This window comes from Poromitra crassiceps (genome assembly GCF_964638095.1).
Source record: "Poromitra crassiceps genome assembly, chromosome: 12".
Taxonomy (NCBI): Eukaryota; Metazoa; Chordata; class Actinopteri; order Beryciformes; family Melamphaidae; genus Poromitra; species Poromitra crassiceps.
Window position 1 is genome coordinate 36,830,142 of NC_139632.1, and position 19,977 is coordinate 36,850,118.

Consider the following 19,977-nt stretch of genomic DNA (forward strand, 5'->3'; position numbering starts at 1 on the left):
GTTGTTCATTTCGTAGGAATCCTTAGGGATCCTATGCACAGTTTGATAAAAGACACCCCTGGGCATATACTGTACTGGAGGCCCAGATTCACGCAAGGTTTGTGCAGGGAAGTGTGCACTTTGTCACCAAAATGACCAAATCAGAAAGCCATGCCCAATGAGCAGAAAGTTGCATAATTGTGCCGCAAAAAAGAAAGCCTCCTTGTCATCGCCATTCATATGTAAATTACATGTACTGTATATCTGTAAAGGCCCAAACTGTCATAATTGACCATAAACTGCCCGTAATGAACGATGGTATGGTGCAATGGTAATCAAAGTGCAAAGAGTTTGTCCATTCACAATGGCTGCTATTATTGCTGCAGCAGCAGTGCCAGCAGCAAGGCGGGTTCCTCATCCTAGAATCTCAAATCAGATCAGAGCATGCTTGAATTGGAAATGGACTTTAGGGTGCAGGGGTGCCAACCATGGTTTATTCCATAGCTAATCCACCAGCTACAGATATTGACCCCTGTCATGGGTTATGAAGAAGCCATTTGACTGTGCAGTTCTCTTTTCAAGGGCTTGTTTTGGGCCAACACTTGATTTTCAAACGTTTCTTAGCAAATAAGACAAAAACTCTGTGCTCTTGGCTCAAGCAACTGAGATGCAAAAAAACAAACACAAATTGCCCTTACAAGTGAATCTCAATATGAATATGAATATTCATATTCTATTATTGACACTTGGAAAGAGTAAAAATTACTTGGACAGTATCTATTTTGATGTGTTAACACTTTAGAAATGTGATTTTAAACAAGTGTATTCAAACAAAATTGATGAAAATGTATCAGAGGAAGTGCGTGTGTCTAGGGCTCTCCCCAGAACGGCAGAGGGGGTAGCGACCGGGGCAGCAAGGAGGAATTGGCCAAGTACAATTGGGGAGAAAATGAGGGGGGGGGGAATCAGAAAAATGTATATAACAAAAAAAAACAATGCCTGCAAAACTGTTTGTGGATATGTGTGAGATCATGTGCGAAATAAATCAACGTGGTTTTTCGGGGAAGTTCTCCTATAACCCTTCAAGAGCCCATGTGGCAATGATGACAACTGGAATGACATCAAAGTGAAAACACTATTACTTTAAATAGCCTGGGCATCATCTCAGGGGGCGATCGTGCATACCTTGTATTTGCAACAACTGTGCAGTTTGTCTGCCTCTCTCTACAGCTCACTGTTCACTAAAAGAGAAAGCCCATCGAAATTACCTTCAAAAAGCTTTGAAATGGTCTCACTGCAGCACAAAAGCAGCGAGTCAAATCCAAAGTGCCGTCATTCTCTTCCCCGTCCACTTTTATGTCCAGGCTGTTTCAGCCTTTCCAGGGGGTCTTTCTGGGTCATTATCGAATAAAAGACTCTCATTTGCATAGCTCGCCTTCCACGTTCCACGAGCCATCGTCTTTTCAAACGCTGCCTTTGAAAGCTCTGTGGGTGAGCAGAGCAGGGAGACCAGACCATTGTGTCGTAGCTTTTAGGATCGCCTTCCTGAGCTCCTCTGGTCCTTGTTTACATCAGGGAGCTTCTCCATCTCCACGGGGATGATCACCGCTCACCAGCTGTACAACTACATCACTGACCACGCCAGCACCTACGGCATGAAGCCCCTCCGCATGTCCAAGGCCGCGGCCACCGCCGACAGCAAGAAAGGGACCCCAAGCGCTGACCTCCACGAGTACGCGCTGGTGGCTCTATGGAACAGGTCCGTACTACACACTTCACCTCTGCATCGATTGATTTGAAAAAAAGCGTCCACGTTTCGGTCCTTTCTCAAGACACATCAAACATACGAACTGCCATGGTGTTTTCAATTTTAAGTACAGACAGGCAGACAGACAGGCAGACAGACAGACAGACAGGCAGACAGACAGACAGACAGACAGACAGGCAGGCAGACAGGCAGGCAGACAGACAGACAGACAGACAGACAGACAGACAGACACAGGCAGACAGACAGACACAGGCAGACAGACAGACAGACAGACACAGACAGACACAGACAGACAGACACAGACAGACAGACAGACAGACAGGCAGACAGACAGACAGACAGACAGGCAGACAGACAGACAGACACAGACAGACAGACAGACAGACAGACACAGACAGACAGACAGACAGGCAGACAGACAGACAGGCAGACAGACAGACAGACAGACAGACAGGCAGACAGACAGACAGACACAGACAGACAGACAGACAGACAGACAGACAGACACAGACAGACACAGACAGACAGACAGACAGGCAGACAGACAGACAGACAAATGGCACCAAAAACATAACCTCCTTGGCGGAGGTACAGTTCTGTAATAAGACATAAACCAGGTCTACAGTATAAAACAATGCCACCGGTCTCAACGACTCGGCCCGCTGACATCAAATCAAGCGCCTCCGAGTCACAGATGAAATATACATTATTCTTATAAAACGGCTCTCTCAAATCAAGCAAGCAATCTGATTGGCTCACAGCTGTGGTATATTTAGCGTGTACCACGCTAAATAGACCACAGTTAGAGCCACTCGCCCTCTGAGAACACAAATGGTGAGCATGAAATGAGTTCAGTTCCTCTGAAGGCTTGTGCTGACCAGTTAAATCAGCTAATGTAGCCTAGCCTTTGGTGATGTAGCAGCCCAAGCTTCATTGCATACGCAACTGCCTCGATGTACAGGAGGTACCATTGTTTTGCACGCTATCTATGAATAAAAACGATTTCAATCAGAGTTGTTTAGTATACTTTCATATTGCCATACTTGGTAACCGTTTTATAAAAGCAATAGTTCACTTCAGGCCGTGATATATGCTTATTATACCACGACCTTTAGGTGTGGTATAATAAGCATAATACCACGGCCTGAAGTGATCTATTGCTGCAAATATAAATATACAATTCATATAAATATTAGTTTCCTTTTCCTGCTCTCCCGTTTTGGTTCTGCCTTCAGCTCCGGCTCTTACAAGGATCTGGAAGGCCTGCATCACCACGATGACTTTGATGTGTCCCTGTTGGTCAGCCATAACGCCGCTCCGTTTGAGGAGCAGTCGGAGGGGGAGAGGCATCTGCTGAGGTGAGGAGATCTGATAGGAGATGATAGGAGACGTAACGGGTGAAGTCAGGACACCCCCAAGGGTTAGAGCACTTCTGTAATGACGTGACACTCACCCCATGCCTTGGGGAATCTGGGAAAGCGATTATTTTGCGTATTACAATTCGGTTTTGCTCGTAATTCATCACACTTTGAATCAGAGGAGGCGGGACCGTTGTCTGCACCTTATTTGCATGCAAAACCGACAGTTCTGTGTACTGGCTGCACTGTATTCATATGTTTTTTTTTTATCTTTAGGCTGCGGTACTATGTGATTATGACCAGTCAGAGAGAGCTGTTCCCTCGGCTGACGGCGGACATGCGGCGCTTCAAGAAGCTTCCGCAGATCCACCGTGAGCCCGGCGAGTCGGGCGGGCGGCCCGCCCCGGACCGGGCGGAGGCGGGCGGCTCGCGGGGCAGCGAGCACGACCTGTGGGACGAGACGTCGCCCGAGGCCCCGGCGCCTTCGGCCCCCAGCGACGGCAACGAGTTCTACCCGCTGGTGGGGTCGGCGGGGGGCGGGCCGGAGGCTCAGGCGCTGCTGTACCCCTCCCCCCTGTTCCCCCTGCTCAACAACGAGGTGGCCGTGGCCCGCAGGCAGATCCAGGCCAGTGCGGAGCAGGCCATGGGCCACTGTCGCAGGGACAACCTGTGGAGGAGGCTGTTCCATGGGGAGCACCTGGCCCTGGACAAGCTGAAGCTCAGCAAGCTGTCCTTCAGCGAGCTGGAGGAGCTGCTGGACGCCGTGCAGAGCCGCTCCATAGGCGAGATCGACCCCCAACTGGTAAACACGCCTCTTTTTTGTATTTAGTGCGTGTGTGTGTGTGTGTGTGTGTGTGTGTGTGTGTGTGTGTGTGTGTGTGTGTGTGGTTTTTTGTGGGGGGGGGGTTCCCCCCCTTCCTGCAGCTCGCATTTGCAGCAGGCCTTGCCCACAGCTCGGCTGCTGTGTGGCCTTGCCTGCCCTACACATTATGGCACCCAATTGGGATCTGTGTCCTCAGAATCATAACCATACCCATAATAATTATGGGATGAGATGGGATAGGATCAATAAAGGCACAATTGCCTCATGTATTTCATCATCATCGATGTATGTGTCATCATCATCATCCTCAATGAACTCTTCCGCCATTTCTGGGTCAGACAGACAGATTAGATCACCCTCCTGTATGGGGGCTTGCTCTTCAAACACAGTCAGCCTTGTTCCCATAAGTTATGGAACTCATCACACCTCCTTTCTCCTTCACACGTATCACAGTGACACACGTCAGACCAGGGAGTAGGCAGGACCATCAGGGTAGGCAGTTGGGCAGTTCTGTTAGACCAGTAACTCATGATGATGTAGCTTCGCCATCTGTTAGAGAGTGATGAATGAATGAGACCAGCATCACTGATGATGTCTGATTTATGACATCACTGATGATGTCATCAGTGGGATTTATGACATCACTGGGATTTATGCCATCCCTGATGATGTCACAGTGGGACAGACAGAGAGACAGATAAACAGGCAGACAGAGCCCTAGCTCCCATTTATATACTGATGATGACTGATGATGTAACAAGTGGTGGAAAGTAACTAAAGTACATTTTCTCAAGTACTTTGTACTACCTACATTTTTAGAGGGATGATGACATCACTGATGATGTTACAATGGGTAAGTTAAGAAAGTGTTATGACATCACTGATGATGACACTATTTGATTTATGACATCACTGATGATGTCACAATGGAAGAAGCCAGTAGGTGGCTGGCACTTGAGACAGTCACCACTCGATAGCGCTCAAGAAATCTGACTGTTCTTGCGACACGATCGGAAAGATTTGACAACAGAGATAACGTTAGCGATATGGACCGGCTGCTGAGGCTTGGGGCTGGACTCCCTGGTCTGGGTCAGGGGCCCCCTACAGACACCCCTGCTGTGGACACAGCAGAGCAGGTCTACATCTCCTCTCTGGCTCTTCTCAAGATGCTGAAGCACGGGCGTGCTGGTGTGCCAATGGAGGTCATGGGCTTGATGCTGGGAGAATGTGTTGACGACTACACAGTGCAAGTGACTGACGTGTTCGCCATGCCCCAGTCAGGAACAGGTGTGAGTGTAGAGGCGGTGGACCCGGTGTTCCAGGCCAAGATGTTGGACATGCTGAAGCAGACCGGCCGGCCTGAGATGGTGGTAGGCTGGTACCACAGTCACCCTGGCTTTGGCTGTTGGCTGTCGGGCGTGGACATCAACACCCAGAAGAGCTTCGAGGCCCTGTCAGAGCGAGCTGTAGCGGTGGTGGTCGACCCGATCCAGAGCGTCAAAGGAAAGGTTGTCATCGACGCCTTCAGACTGATCAACGCCAACATGATGCTGCTGGGCCATGAAGCAAGACAGACCACCTCGAACCTGGGTCATCTGAACAAGCCCTCCATCCAGGCTCTGATTCACGGACTCAACAGACATTACTACTCCATCACCATCAACTACAGGAGGAACCAGCTGGAGCAGAAGATGCTGCTGAACTTGCATAAGAGCAGCTGGATGGAGGGCCTGACCCTGCAGGACTACAGGGAGCACTGCAAGGCCAACGAGAGCATCATGAAGGGCATCCTGGAGCTGGCTAAGAGCTACAACAAGGCTGTGGAGGAAGAGGACAGCATGACGCCAGAGCAGCTGGCCATCAAGAATGTTGGAAAACAGGATCCCAAGAGGCACCTGGAGGAGCATGTAGACGTTTTAATGACATCCAACATCGTTCAGTGCCTCGCTGCCATGTTGGATACTGTCGTTTTCCAGTGAGGGTCCCGAAGTTGCTGTGTTGCCAGAGTTGATCGAGTTGCCGAAGTTGGAGAATTTGTTAATATTGCTTTTGATGTTGTATTTGTTATGCTTTATGTTGGGGCTGGAGGATGACTCAGTGACGTCGTTTGTTGTCTTTCATTGGAATCATATCATGATGATGTGGAGCTGTTTCGTTGGAACACATTTCTGCTGTTTAGTTTGAGGACGACCGACAAGTTTGACTTGAAAACTGATTGAATGAGGGGTGGTGGAGTATTATTTGAAAAATTTCAGTTTTGTTTGACATCACACCATAATGACCTGACCGTTCGATGAGATGAACATTACTATAATTTTGATGGTCGTGATTTTTTTCCTGCTTCTGTACAATGGCTCGAGTCATGTCATCAGTGAGTTGCGAATGACTATGACTGATAACATCACTGATTACGCCCCTGATGACATCACAATTGCTCGAGTGACATCTCTGATGACATCCAAAGATTCAAAATCTGACTAAATCCTTTACAGGCGTCTGGCATGAATCTGTTTTGTGGTGACATCATTGACTCAATTGTGATGTCATTGTGATGCCATCCACGCCATTGTAAAAATGTACCCCCCACCGCCCCAACTCCTACTGGAGTCGGAATGTGACATCATCCTCTAAAACGATGCTCAATGAAAAGTGTCGTCAGTGGGTCAGACAGCACAGATGACAGGCAGAGTAACGGCTGGATGGAACGTTGGGTAGAATAGGTCAGATAAACGGACAGGTTTAATAACAAGAATATAAATTGATCTGATATTCTGCTTAAACAATTGGATTGATTAAATGCTTTGATGTAATTTTACAAAGTTTCAAGTGAATTCTTGAATTATTTTGTTAAGTAAATAAGCGTTAAGTAAATAAAAAGCATGTACAGACTGCATGGATATGAAGCATAAAACCGATAAACTGATCAAAGCGCTCATGCAGCCGTGGAGGTGTGCATCACTGTCAGGATATTGCCAGAGGCCTTATTCATTGTAAACAGGAAGCTGCTCTCAGACATAACTATTCAACCATGAAAAATTGACAATTTATTCAAGATTCAAGATTTTTATTGTCACTCCGTAGTACAAGTATCACGTGTGAAATTCTTGTGCTGTGAACTCTATTTGACGTACAGGTGCAAATAGCATATACCTAATTAAACATACAATTAAACATTAGACATACATTTATATACAGTATCATTCAGCTGTGACATCTCTAAGTCTCACTGTATATGCAGGTAGGTACAATAGAATCTAAAATCTAGGACGTCCGGGTAGTGCAGCGATAGATTCCCTGCCTACCAACACGTGGGTCGCAGGTTCGAGCCCCCGTGTTAACTCCGGGCATCCATACAAGCACAATTGTCCCTGTCTGCGGGTGAGAAGCCAGATTAAGGGTATGTGTCCTCCTGGTCGCTGCACTAGTGCCTCCTCCGGTCGGTCGGGGCGCCCTTTCTGGGGGGGGGGAACTGGTGGGAATAACCTGATCCTCCCATGCGCTATGTCCTGTCGGTGAAACCCCTCGCCGTCAGGTGAAAAGGAGCGGCTGGCGACTGCACATGTATCGGAGGAAGCATATTCAGCGGTGACATTTCCGTTTCACCGTATATGCAGGTACAGTAGAATCTAAGCTTCAGGGGTTGTTGTAATGCCAGTCTTGTGTGTTGCTGTAGGACTGTTTCTTGACGATGGGTCCGAGTTGGTACCAGAGTCTGATCAAAGTCCTGCTGACCCGCTTCCCTCAGAGCTGCCGGCACTTCGACGACAACAGCATCCAGTACCTGGTGAGGCTGTTTGAATATTCAGTACCTGGTGAGGCTATATATATATATATATATATATATATATATATATATATATATATATATATATATATATATATATATGAATATTCAGTACCTGGTGAGGCTGTTTGAATATTCAGTACCTGGTGAGACTATATATATATACATGTATGTGTGTATATATATATATATATATATATATATATATATATATATATATATATATATATATATATATATATATATATGAATATTCAGTACCTGGTGAGGCTGTTTGAATATTCAGTACCTGGTGAGGCTGTTTGAATATTCAGTACCTGGTGAGGCTGTTTCAATTTACTTCACAATACAAATCCTGATGGAACAAATGTGCTTTGAAGCCAGGGCTCAAACACCATTGACTCTCTTTGGTGAACCAAAACATGTTGCATCTTAACGTAAGTTAGTCTTATAAGTTTTCTCTGCTTTCATTTATTTTATTTCTTTATTTTTTTAAAGTTCATATGAACTTAAGGCGTTGCACTTCACTGGCATCCCAGTTATGTAAAAAACGGGGAGAAAAACGATTTTTTAATTTAAACTCCATTCTATTGAAATAGTCTATTTAAAAGTGCCAGACCTCTGTGGTTTGAAGTGGGTTTTTGGTGGGTTTAAAATGTAAAAAGCGACTATATAGGGGGATTATTTGTGTCTTCAGGAGAATAATTGCGGGGTTCCTTCAGAGTTTCATGAGATTAGCCCCTCTTCAATTTGTAATTGAGAAGCTCAAAAGAAGTTATTTCTGCAGATTGCCAAAGCGATGACTGCAGCCTGACCTCTCCCTCCTATCTCCCCCTCTCACCCAGACCTCTCCCTCCTATCTCCCCCTCTCACCCAGACCTCTCCCTCCTATCTCCCCCTCTCACTCAAACCTCTCCCTCCTATCTCCCCCTCTCACTCAGACATCTCCCTCCTGTCTCCCCCTCTCACTCAGACATCTCCCTCCTGTCTCCCCCTCTCACTCAGACATCTCCCTCCTGTCTCCCCCTCTCACTCAAACCTCTCCCTCCTATCTCCCCCTCTCACCCAGACATCTCCCTCCTGTCTCCCCCTCTCACTCAGACATCTCCCTCCTGTCTCCCCCTCTCACTCAAACCTCTCCCTCCTATCTCCCCCTCTCACCCAGACATCTCCCTCCTGTCTCCCCCTCTCACCCAGACATCTCCCTCCTGTCTCCCCCTCTCACTCAGACATCTCCCTCCTATCTCCCCCTCTCACCCAGACATCTCCCTCCTGTCTCCCCCTCTCACTCAGACCTCTCCCTCCTATCTCACCCAGACATCTCCCTCCTATCTCCCCCTCTCACCCAGACCTCTCCCTCCTATCTCCCCCTCTCACTCAGACCTCTCCCTCCTATCTCCCCCTCTCACCCAGACCTCTCCCTCCTATCTCCCCCTCTCCCTCAGACCTCTCCCTCCTATCTCCCCCTCTCACTCAGACCTCTCCCTCCTATCCCCCTCTCACCCAGACCTCTCCCTCCTATCTCCCCCTCTCACCCAGACATCTCCCTCCTATCTCCCCCTCTCACCCAGACATCTCCCTCCTATCTCCCCCTCTCACCCAGACCTCTCCCTCCTATCTCCCCCTCTCACCCAGACCTCTCCCTCCTATCTCCCCCTCTCACCCAGACCTCTCCCTCCTATCTCCCCCTCTCACCCAGACCTCTCCCTCCTATCTCCCCCTCTCACTCAGACCTCTCCCTCCTATCTCCCCCTCTCACCCAGACCTCTCCCTCCTATCTCCCCCTCTCACTCAGACATTTCCTAAGGCTGCAGTCATTCTTTCTAGTCAAAATCAGACTTACTTTAATTCAAATGAACACGGAGGTGTATGGTGGAGAGGCACATCAACATGTCTTAGTACATACTTAGTATTTACTGATGCAACATTAGTCACTAAAGTGCTGCATCCCTGGAAGTAGACATTATAAGTGCATGTTAACACTCATCAATATCATTTTGTTTCAGGCCGTTCTCAACCAGAAATTCACTGACTGCTTTGTCCTGGTCTTCCTTGACACCCAGGCTGGAAAAACAGTGAGTTATTATGTTCAGGTTTAGACTGATCTGTGGTGTAACAGCAGTCTTTAGATTGATCTGTAGTGTAACAGCAGTCTTTAGATTGATCTGTAGTGTAACAGCAGTCTTTAGATTGATCTGTAGTGTAACAGCAGTCTTTAGATTGATCTGTAGTGTAACAGCAGTCTTTAGATTGATCTGTGGTGTAACAGCAGTCTTTAGATTGATCTGTAGTGTAACACCAGTCTTTAGATTGATCTGTAGTGTAACAGCAGTCTTTAGATTGATCTGTAGTGTAACAGCAGTCTTTAGATTGATCTGTAGTGTAACAGCAGTCTTTAGATTGATCTGTAGTGTAACAGCAGTCTGAATGACTTTAGATTGATCTGTAGTGTAACAGCAGTCTGAATGACTTTAGATTGATCTGTAGTGTAACAGCAGTCTGAATGACTTTAGATTGGTCTGTAGTGTAACAGCAGTCGGACTGACTTTAGATTGATCAGTAGTGTAACAGCAGTCTGACTGACTTTAGATTGATCTGTAGTGTAACAGCAGTCTGAATGACTTTAGATTGATCTGTAGTGTAACAGCAGTCTGACTGACTTTAGATTGATCTGTAGTGTAACAGCAGTCAGATTGATCTGTAGTGTAACAGCGGTCTTCAGATTGATCTGTAGTGTAACAGCAGTCTTTAGATTGGTCTGTAGTGTAACAGCAGTCTTTAGATTGATCTGTAGTGTAACAGCAGTCTGAATGACTTTAGATTGATCTGTAGTGTAACAGCAGTCTGAATGACTTTAGATTGATCTGAACTGTAACAGCAGTCTTTAGATTGATCTGTAGTGTAACAGCAGTCTTTAGATTGATCTGTAGTGTAACAGCAGTCTGAATGACTTTAGAATGATCTGTAGTGTAACAGCGGTCTTTAGATTGATCTGTAGTGTAACAGCAGTCTGAATGACTTTAGAATGATCTGTAGTGTAACAGCAGTCTTTAGATTGATCTGTAGTGTAACAGCAGTCTTTAGATTGATCTGTAGTGTAACAGCAGTCTTTAGATTGGTCTGTAGTGTAACAGCAATCTGAATGACTTTAGATTGATCAGTAGTGTAACAGCAGTCTGAATGACTTTAGATTGATCTGTAGTGTAACAGCAGTCTGAATGACTTTAGAATGATCTGTAGTGTAACAGCAGTCTTTAGATTGATCTGTAGTGTAACAGCAGTCTTTAGATTGATCTGTAGTGTAACAGCAGTCTTTAGATTGGTCTGTAGTGTAACAGCAATCTGAATGACTTTAGATTGATCAGTAGTGTAACAGCAGTCTGAATGACTTTAGATTGATCTGTAGGGTAACAGCAGTCTGAATGACTTTAGATTGATCTGTAGTGTAACAGCAGTCTTTAGATTGATCTGTAGTGTAACAGCAGTCTTTAGATTGGTCTGTAGTGTAACAGCAATCTTTAGATTGATCTGTAGTGTAACAGCAGTCTTTAGATTGATCTGTAGTGTAACAGCAGTCTTTAGATTGGTCTGTAGTGTAACAGCAGTCGGACTGACTTTAGATTGATCTGTAGTGTAACAGCAGTCGGACTGACTTTAGATTGATCAGTAGTGTAACAGCAGTCTGACTGACTTTAGATTGATCTGTAGTGTAACAGCAGTCAGATTGATCTGTAGTGTAACAGCGGTCTTCAGATTGATCTGTAGTGTAACAGCAGTCTTTAGATTGGTCTGTAGTGTAACAGCAGTCTTTAGATTGATCTGTAGTGTAACAGCAGTCTTTAGATTGGTCTGTAGTGTAACAGCAGTCTTTAGATTGATCTGTAGTGTAACAGCAGTCTGACTGACTTTAGATTGATCTGTAGTGTAACAGCAGTCTTTAGATTGATCTGTAGTGTAACAGCAGTCTTTAGATTGATCTGTAGTGTAACAGCAGTCTTTAGATTGATCTGTAGTGTAACAGCAGTCTTTAGATTGATCTGTAGTGTAACAGCAGTCTTTAGATTGATCTGTAGTGTAACAGCAGTCTTTAGATTGATCTGTAGTTTAACAGCAGTCTTTAGATTGATCTGTAGTTTAACAGCAGTCTTTAGATTGATCTGTAGTGTAACAGCAGTCTTTAGATTGATGTAGTGTAACAGCAGTCTGACTGACTTTAGATTGATCTGTAGTGTAACAGCAGTCTTTATATTGATCTGTAGTTTAACAGCAGTCTTTAGATTGATCTGCAGTTTAACAGCAGTCTTTAGATTGATCTGTAGTGTAACAACAGTCTTTAGATTGATCTGTAGTGTAACAGCAGTCTTTAGATTGATCTGTAGTGTAACAGCAGTCTTTAGATTGATCTGTAGTGTAACAGCAGTCTTTTGATGACAAGCTTTAAAGGATCATTTTGGACCTATATATAATTTGTCTCTTACATATCTGTAGTACCTGGACCCATGGAGAATATTGACTTGAGTCTTTCACTAATCAGGAAATCTACAATTGGTCTTTGCCACAGCACAGACGGCTGTGGGGTGCGTTACTGGTGGAGTGTTGGACGTCAGGTCAGATTGTAAAACAGTCGAGTTTGGGAGAAGACAAACTCCATTTGTACTCATTGTTAGCAGCAACCAACAGCTGACTCTGGAGGCAATATTTACTACAGATATGTAAGCGACAAATGATATAGGTAAAAAAATCTCCAAACGTATCTTCTCCAAACAATCCCTTTGTTTTCTTTCTTCCCCCCAGAGCCTAAAAGTTGTATTTCGGGAGCCGTTGCCGTCGCAGCCACACGCCAGCAACAGCCCTCCGCCTCAGCTGGTGTCCATGTACCACCACCTGGAGTCTGTGATCAACACCGCTTGCTACAACCTTTGGACAGGACTGCTGTAGTAGAGTCCAGCAGCAAGGGTCAGTGCTGGACTTAACCTCTGACCTGCGCACTGAGGACAGATGAGACAGAAGAAAACACGCGACAGCAGGAATTAATGGCGAGCGGAAATCGTGAAAAAACGACATCCCTGAAAGAAACACTGATAAAGCACACTGACTGAAAATGTCATTACTTGAAACGACTCCTTCAACACTGAATTAAACAGTTGCGTTTTTCGCTTACGCGACAGACTATGTGGCTCAGCTTCGGTTTACGTTGCCGTGACAGAGTTGGACTTTAACAACAGCATTTGTGCTGGACAGTGGTGTTATTTATGCAATTTTCTCCCCTGTGAGACCCGACGCACAGCAGCGCCACAGACTGACTGACTGACTCAACGCACAGCGCCAAAGACTGACTGACTCACTCACTTTGAGGGAGTCGTAGCGAGATTGTAGAACGAGTGACCGAAGCGGCGGGCTCGTCTGGGCAAGCTTTCTGAAGCCTTTAGTATTACACAAGCGCTGCCCAGCGGATGGGTCGGGACCAGGAAGTAGGTCCCGAAATCCTTATATAACGAGTTTTAAGGCTTGAACCAAGCCTACCAGTCTTCAGGGGGATCGTGAGTGACCATAAAACATTTCACTTTCAGCAAAAAAATAAAACTGGAGAAAAAATTGAACTTCAATCTTTTTTTCCTGCATTTATTTTTTTGTTTTGGCTGAAAGTGAAATGTTTTATGGTCACTCACGATTCTCTGGCAGACTGGTTGGCTTATTTCAAGCCTCAAAACTCGTTATATTAGGATTGTTTTTGAAATGTCTATAGAGAAAATGAACGGGGAATTCACTTCTGGGGCAAGAAACGTCACATGACTGTTGAGCTCTGTACTATGTTATCTAATACATTTGCTCAAGACCTCATGGACACGGAAGCATTTAGGTTCTGATGCGAAGCCAGTTGAAGAGCCACTGCCAGGATGGAACATCATCAGTCAAAGTGAAAATCCTCCTTAGATGTACAGTTATATATATTAGCAGTTTTGATTGACTGGATCCAATACCCACAATATGCAGGCTATTGTGAAATGTAATTGCACAAATGTCATACTCCCTAGCTTGAATAAGTCTACTGTAAGTTGTCTTGGGTATTGTGCCTTTTCTTAGTCTTTGCTAGCTAACTCATGCCACATTGTTTTTGTTGTTGTTGTTGTTGTTGTTGTTTTTGCGAGAGAGTGCTAAGATGTCTGCAGTGTTGGAAGACTTTTATGTTGGATTTACATAAGTGTCAAACACGCTCCCCGATGCCATATGTGGAGCGCCTGAAGTGCCTTTCTCAGTTTGTTTTTGCCCTTTGTGTGAAGACTGCGTTATTCCATCAGCTTTGCAAAGAAGATATCCGGGGATACGCAACGAAAAGTGCCTGAGTCGGTTTGGGAAACGCAAACAAAAATTGGAGACACTGAGTCACTCAGTAGCGGCTATAACCAATTATCCATCACTTTTTTCCCCAGTCTTAAACCAACGCAAGGTAAATCTTGTGTAGCATTGCCTCTCCCCTTCAAAAACGTTAAGTAAATGGGGCATATTAACGTTGATGCCACATGTCATCAGTGAAAAAAAACAGAGTTTCTAAAGTGTGTTTAGGAATATGTAGTGATGCGTTTGACTTTTTGTTGCATATTGTGAAATAGTGTGGCTCACCCTCAGTTTACAGGGAGCTGATTTAAAGATAACATCACTATTATAACAAACATTAAGTAGGAAGGGTTGATGTCCATTGCAATACCTTAATTATTGACGTGCTGAACAGCCTTATTTTCTACACATTTTCACTGGAAGGAAACCAAATACGCTTTTGAAGTTCTTCGTTGATGTAAAATAAGAACAGTGCTCATATAAAGTCAAAAATTATATTGTTTAAATGTTAAACACTGGATGTCGACCATGCAAAACGTAAACTAAGCATAGTTACCCCTTGGCATTTGGAAACTTTAATGTCAATATTGCACTGTCTGTAATTACATTATGTATATGTGTATATACAGTATATAGAGAACAATTTGTAGAATGTTAAATAAACCAATGGTATTAATGCAAATCTGTTGAGTTTCAGTAGAATTAGTCTTGTGTCAATCATTTCTAGCTTAATTTAATGAATAATCAATCAGTTGTCCTTTAGAGGTTTTGTCACGTACTTCAGTGCAGAGCTTTACTTATCTGTGGTTCGCAGGGAGCACTGCTGTCCAATAGATACTGTGGAGGAAAAATATCCACTGCAATGCCCTGCCGATTCATCAATAATTAGATATCCGTTTTAAATGTTCATAGGAGGTTTTCTTTATTTCCACAATCATCTCTCCGTGCACGGAGGTCTCCTCTTGTCTACATTTGACAATGCAAGAGCCCCGCATTATTGTTTACTTCACATCATATACTGAAACTATCGCCCGCCCTCTTCTGGATCCGTTCATTCAACCTCCCTCCAACTCAGTACTTCTCCATGACGTCCATAGTTAATCTGATGTTCACTAGAATACATAACAAATCCAGTCTATAGTCACAACAAGACACAGGTTCCCACAGGAACCTCTATTCCCATAGACACTTCCCAAAACAAGACATATGTTCTCACAGAAACTATTCTGTACAGCAATCTCCTGCAATGAATGAAGAACACAGTTCACTAAATACAGCATGGAATTGCCATAGCTAATAACTAATCAATCAATACACACTTGATCAATAATTTTCCATGACAATACCCAGGGCCAGCAGTCTCCAACAGTATAGACATACCCAAGGCCAGCAGTCTCCAACAGTATAGCTATACCCAGGGCCAGCAGTCTATATACCCAGGGCCAGCAGTCTCCAACAGTATAGACATACCCAAGGCCAGCAGTCTCCAACAGTATAGCTATACCCAGGGCCAGCAGTCTATATACCCAGGGCCAGCAGTCTCCAACAGTATAGACATACCCAGGGCCAGCACTCTCCAACAGTATAGACATACCCAGGGCCAGCAGTCTCCAACAGTATAGACATACCCAGGGTCAGCAGTCTATATACCCAGGGCCAGCAGTCTCCAACAGTATAGACATACCCAGGACCAGCAGTCTATATACCCAGGGCCAGCAGTCTATATGCGCAGGGCCAGCAGTCTCCAACAGTATAGCTATACCCAGGGCCAGCAGTCTATATACCCAGGGCCAGCAGTCTATATACCCAGGGCCAGCAGTCTCCAACAGTATAGCTATACCCAGGGCCAGCAGTCTATATACCCAGGGCCAGCAGTCCCCAACAGTATAGACATACCCAGGGCCAGCAGTCTCCAACAGTATAGATATACCCAGGGCCAGCAGTCTATATACCCAGGGCCAGCAGTCTCCAAACAGTTGAATCCTAAAGGTGTTTAAAACACAATAATAACTTAATGGAACAATCATCACATTTAAAGGTAAAGTCCCACAATGTGTGAAATTCGTTCTCCGCATTTGACCCATCCCCTGGGGGAGCGGTGAGCGGCAGCGTGCGCCGCGCTCGGGAATCACATGGTGATTTAACCCCCCAATTCCAACCCTTTGATGCTGAGTGCCAAGCAGCGAGGCAAATGGGTCCCATTTTTATAGTCTTTGGTATGACTCGGCCGGGGATCGAACTCACGACCTCCCAGTCTCAGGGCGGACACTCAGACCACAAGGCCACTGAGCTGAGCATTTGATGGTCCATGTGATACTTTTGAACATTGCTCACAGGAATCTTTCTTTACATTACTGACTGACAGTGTTCTGCAGCGTTCACATCATATCCCAAGAAGAGGGTTTTTAGTTGCCTCAGCTTCACGCATTTGTGACATGTTTTACTCATTGGAATAATACCCAAATCCAATCATCATAATTTGCTCACAGTGCGCTGATATGCACTTAATAATGCCTGATAATGCACTGATTTCACTAAAGTGTGCCCCAGTATGTAATATAAGACAATACACAAAGAGCTGATCTTAGTAACAGAATTGTGTTTCCCCTCATCGGACCCAAAATGCCAGTTTTTCTTGCTGCAGTAACTGTTGACATCTATCAGTGTTTGGGCCTGTCAGTAAGAACATCAGCCTGAAGAAAGAAATCAATACAATGTCCCGATTTGTTCTGTCCTCCCATCATGGGCTTGTTAGTATGGAGACGTATGAGAGCCAGGTGGGCCACTTTTCAATGTCTGCCCCACTGGCCCCCCTATGAAACCCCCTGACTACAAACTACAATTCTGGGCAATAAAATGAAAGGAACAGGCACGGCTCCAGGATTTTTTCTAAGGGGGGGATTGGGGGAGGCTAGACCAATCTGTGGGGGCGATAAGAAAATAGTCTTAGTTCATGACTTCAAAGTTACTTTATAATGAAGTCCCCCCCCCCCCCCCCGCCCCCAAATAAAACCAGATATGGCACGCAGCACATTAGCCGTCATTCAAAATAAATGTAGTTTTTAAATTAATTTAGCCAAAGAATATAAAAAATATATAGCTATAATACTACAAGTGACCACAAGGCAATGGCAGAAACTTTCACATGCAAAGGTTTATGCATGAGGAGTGATTGGTTAGGTTTAGGCATGATGAGTGATGATTGGTTGTGTTTAGGCATGATGAGTGATGATTGGTTAGGTTTAGGCATGAGGAGTGATGATTGGTTAGGTTAATATCAGGATAAGAAGAAGTCCACAATTGAAATAATTGATTGGTTGATTGATTTAATTTATTTGATAATTGATCAAAAGATACTATACAACTGCCCAGCAGGAATACATACAGTACATTTAAAAAATCATTGAGGTTGAGAACACAAGAGAACACAATAAAACATCATGGACCATGTTGGAAATAAGTGTTTACACTTTTACATGCTAACCTTTGGATCTTTTATTGTCTCTATATCCATGAATACAGTCAATCAAAAGTTTTATTTTCATTGTGGACTTCTTCCTACCCTGATATTAACCTAACCAATCATCACTCCTCATGCCTAAACCCAGAGATGGGAAGTAACTAAGTACAAATACTTTGTTACTGTACTTGGATTTTCAGGTATCTGTACTTTACAGAGTATTTATTTTTCTGACAACTTTTTATGTTACTCCCTACAATTTAACACAAATCTGTACTTTCTACTCCTTACATTTTTCAAAACAGGCTAGTTACTTTAATTTTAATGCATGACAGACAAATATGATGTAACGTTGTTTGTTTGGCTCTCGTCTCGCGCTCCCACCGTTTTACGCATTATGTGCACCTTTTTCGTGGAAAAACCATGTCACAAACTGACAACTACTACCAATCACAGTTATAATGCCTGAAGCTCTAAAAGAAACTTCTGGAATTGCTGAGAACGTTTACCACAAAGGGACTAAAACCCTCAGTCTTCTGATCCAAAATCATACACCTCGTCCATTAGGCCAGGTGATTTGACTGCTGGGCCAGGGTAACTTCTTAGTTATTTGCCACTAGAGAAAAGGTTTTTGTTAAGTGATGAAAAGCCCATCATAAAACTGTTGTCATCATTTTCCATTCAATCATCTGCAGATCAACTACACCCTTGAAACATCTCCCTCTGGGTCCTCAGACTTTGATGGGTGTGCCAGTGTAACCAGCAGTCCCTCAGTTTAGCACATGGTCTTTATACCCTTGGCAGTGGACATGGATCAGAGAAATCAGCAGCAAGATGAGAAACTGATAGTGAGATCCAAACTGGAGCCAAAACCATCAGAGTAAAAACAGCTGACAGAAGCTCACAGATGGAACAGAGCTTTTCTCGTTGTGCCCTCTGAACAATGGCCTGTTCACCACACACACACACACACACACACACACACACACACGCACACGCACACACACACACACACACACACACACACACACACACACACACACACACACCACTCCCTGACTTGAGGAAGCCTGTTTGGTGGCCTCACACAGATCAATCAGCATCCAGATCTACTGGATCCCAGCCGATTTAGTACCTGGAAAGATCTGGTCCCGGTGACATATCAAAGACTGCAGGATACTGTGCGTCCTGGTGGCTCAACTGGTAGCAAATACATGTACGACGGAGGCTCGGGTCCGAATCTGACCCCCAAAAAAAGAAGACTGCAGGATATTTACTGAAGATTTTCAGGCTCTTAAGTCCGGTAAAGAACCTTCCTAATTGTGAAGCGCAACTTTCTTTTTCAAATCACACACACTCATATTCCTCTCTTATCTCCTTCTTGTCAGACCTACTTCAACAGTCACAGATCAAGGTTTAAAGCTACAATATGAAAGCATTGCAAGAGGAAGTGGGCTAGCTCACTCAGATAAACATGTGGATCTTGTGTGATGTTCAAAGGTTGTTTGTTCAATCCCTGCCTCAGGCAGCACCTGTGATGTCCTTTTTTTTAATTTATCATCATCAGTAGTTTGAACACTGATAGACATAAGCTGATGTAGGAGTCTAGTCAGTCTCTAGCTCAGTCAGGTAAACAGCTGCTCACTCGTTCATTTCCAACCTATCTCGCTCTTTATGCTCTGTGTTGTTTTCAGTGTGAACACAGTGTGTAGAATTCAGAAGGTAAACTCCAAATAGCTCATCGCTCAGCAGGCTGAATCGCTGTGTCTGTGTTGTTACCTGACAGGTTGACTATTGGTTCTATTCCCGATCGCCCTTAACGTCACCAGCTGTTTATGCCTAGTCGTTGGCTTTAATATCCTCAAATTAATTAGAAGTGTAATAAAAACTAAAAGAAGATTGTTATGCCTATTTCCACTTTTATTCAAATACAAATAACTTTGCTACCTAAAAACAGATGAAAGTTCAGTCTGTGCACATTCTAGATTAGAACTTACAACCTCTCCCTTTGAAGGCAGCTGACATAGACAGTGAACCACAAATGCACTACCACTGCAGCATTTCTCTCTGTATGACTTTTGATGTGCCTGGCTATAGGTCAAAATCAGGAAAAGGCTACTGTATATTTTAACTTTCAGTCAAGAAGACTCAGTTATGGCAAGAGATTAATTTCTGGACTTCCAAGATCACCTTTCTAAATTGATTAAAAGCAACAATACAGTATAACAGTTTCCTGGTTTCACCTGAAGGTAGCCTGGCTGTCCTTTGAGTGAGCTACATAGAGAGAGACTATGAGAGAGAGAGAGAACAGAGTTTGGCAAAAATCCCGCTGTAAAAAGTTTGACCTGTCTGGTTTTAAAATGTTAAATTTCAGCTGTCAATCAACATAAAGCTGGTGTGTGTGTGTGGGGGGGGGGGGGGGCAGCTGACATAGACAGTGAACAACAAAGGCACTGCCACTGATGCAGT

The 19,977-nt window shown here is 44.4% G+C and overlaps 1 protein-coding gene and 1 pseudogene across 2 annotated transcripts in view; both read left to right on the forward strand.

Annotated features, from left to right (window-relative positions):
• The window catches only part of szt2 (SZT2 subunit of KICSTOR complex), a gene marked incomplete at its 5' end in the record, with an annotated part of 122,785 nt that extends 109,595 nt beyond the window's left edge, over positions 1-13,190 (forward strand). Inside the window, 6 exons of the mRNA XM_083647712.1 lie at positions 1,555-1,738; positions 2,983-3,105; positions 3,382-3,907; positions 7,602-7,712; positions 9,719-9,787; positions 12,507-13,190. Coding sequence (XP_083503838.1) covers positions 1,555-1,738; positions 2,983-3,105; positions 3,382-3,907; positions 7,602-7,712; positions 9,719-9,787; positions 12,507-12,650 — 1,157 coding nt within the window. The 3' untranslated portion in view covers positions 12,651-13,190. The remainder of the gene's footprint in view (positions 1-1,554; positions 1,739-2,982; positions 3,106-3,381; positions 3,908-7,601; positions 7,713-9,718; positions 9,788-12,506) is intronic.
• LOC310786426 (26S proteasome non-ATPase regulatory subunit 14 pseudogene) lies at positions 4,975-5,907 on the forward strand (annotated as a pseudogene). Its single transcript has one exon. The product of its transcript is annotated as a 26S proteasome non-ATPase regulatory subunit 14 pseudogene (transcript).
• Positions 13,191-19,977: the final 6,787 nt, after the last annotated feature.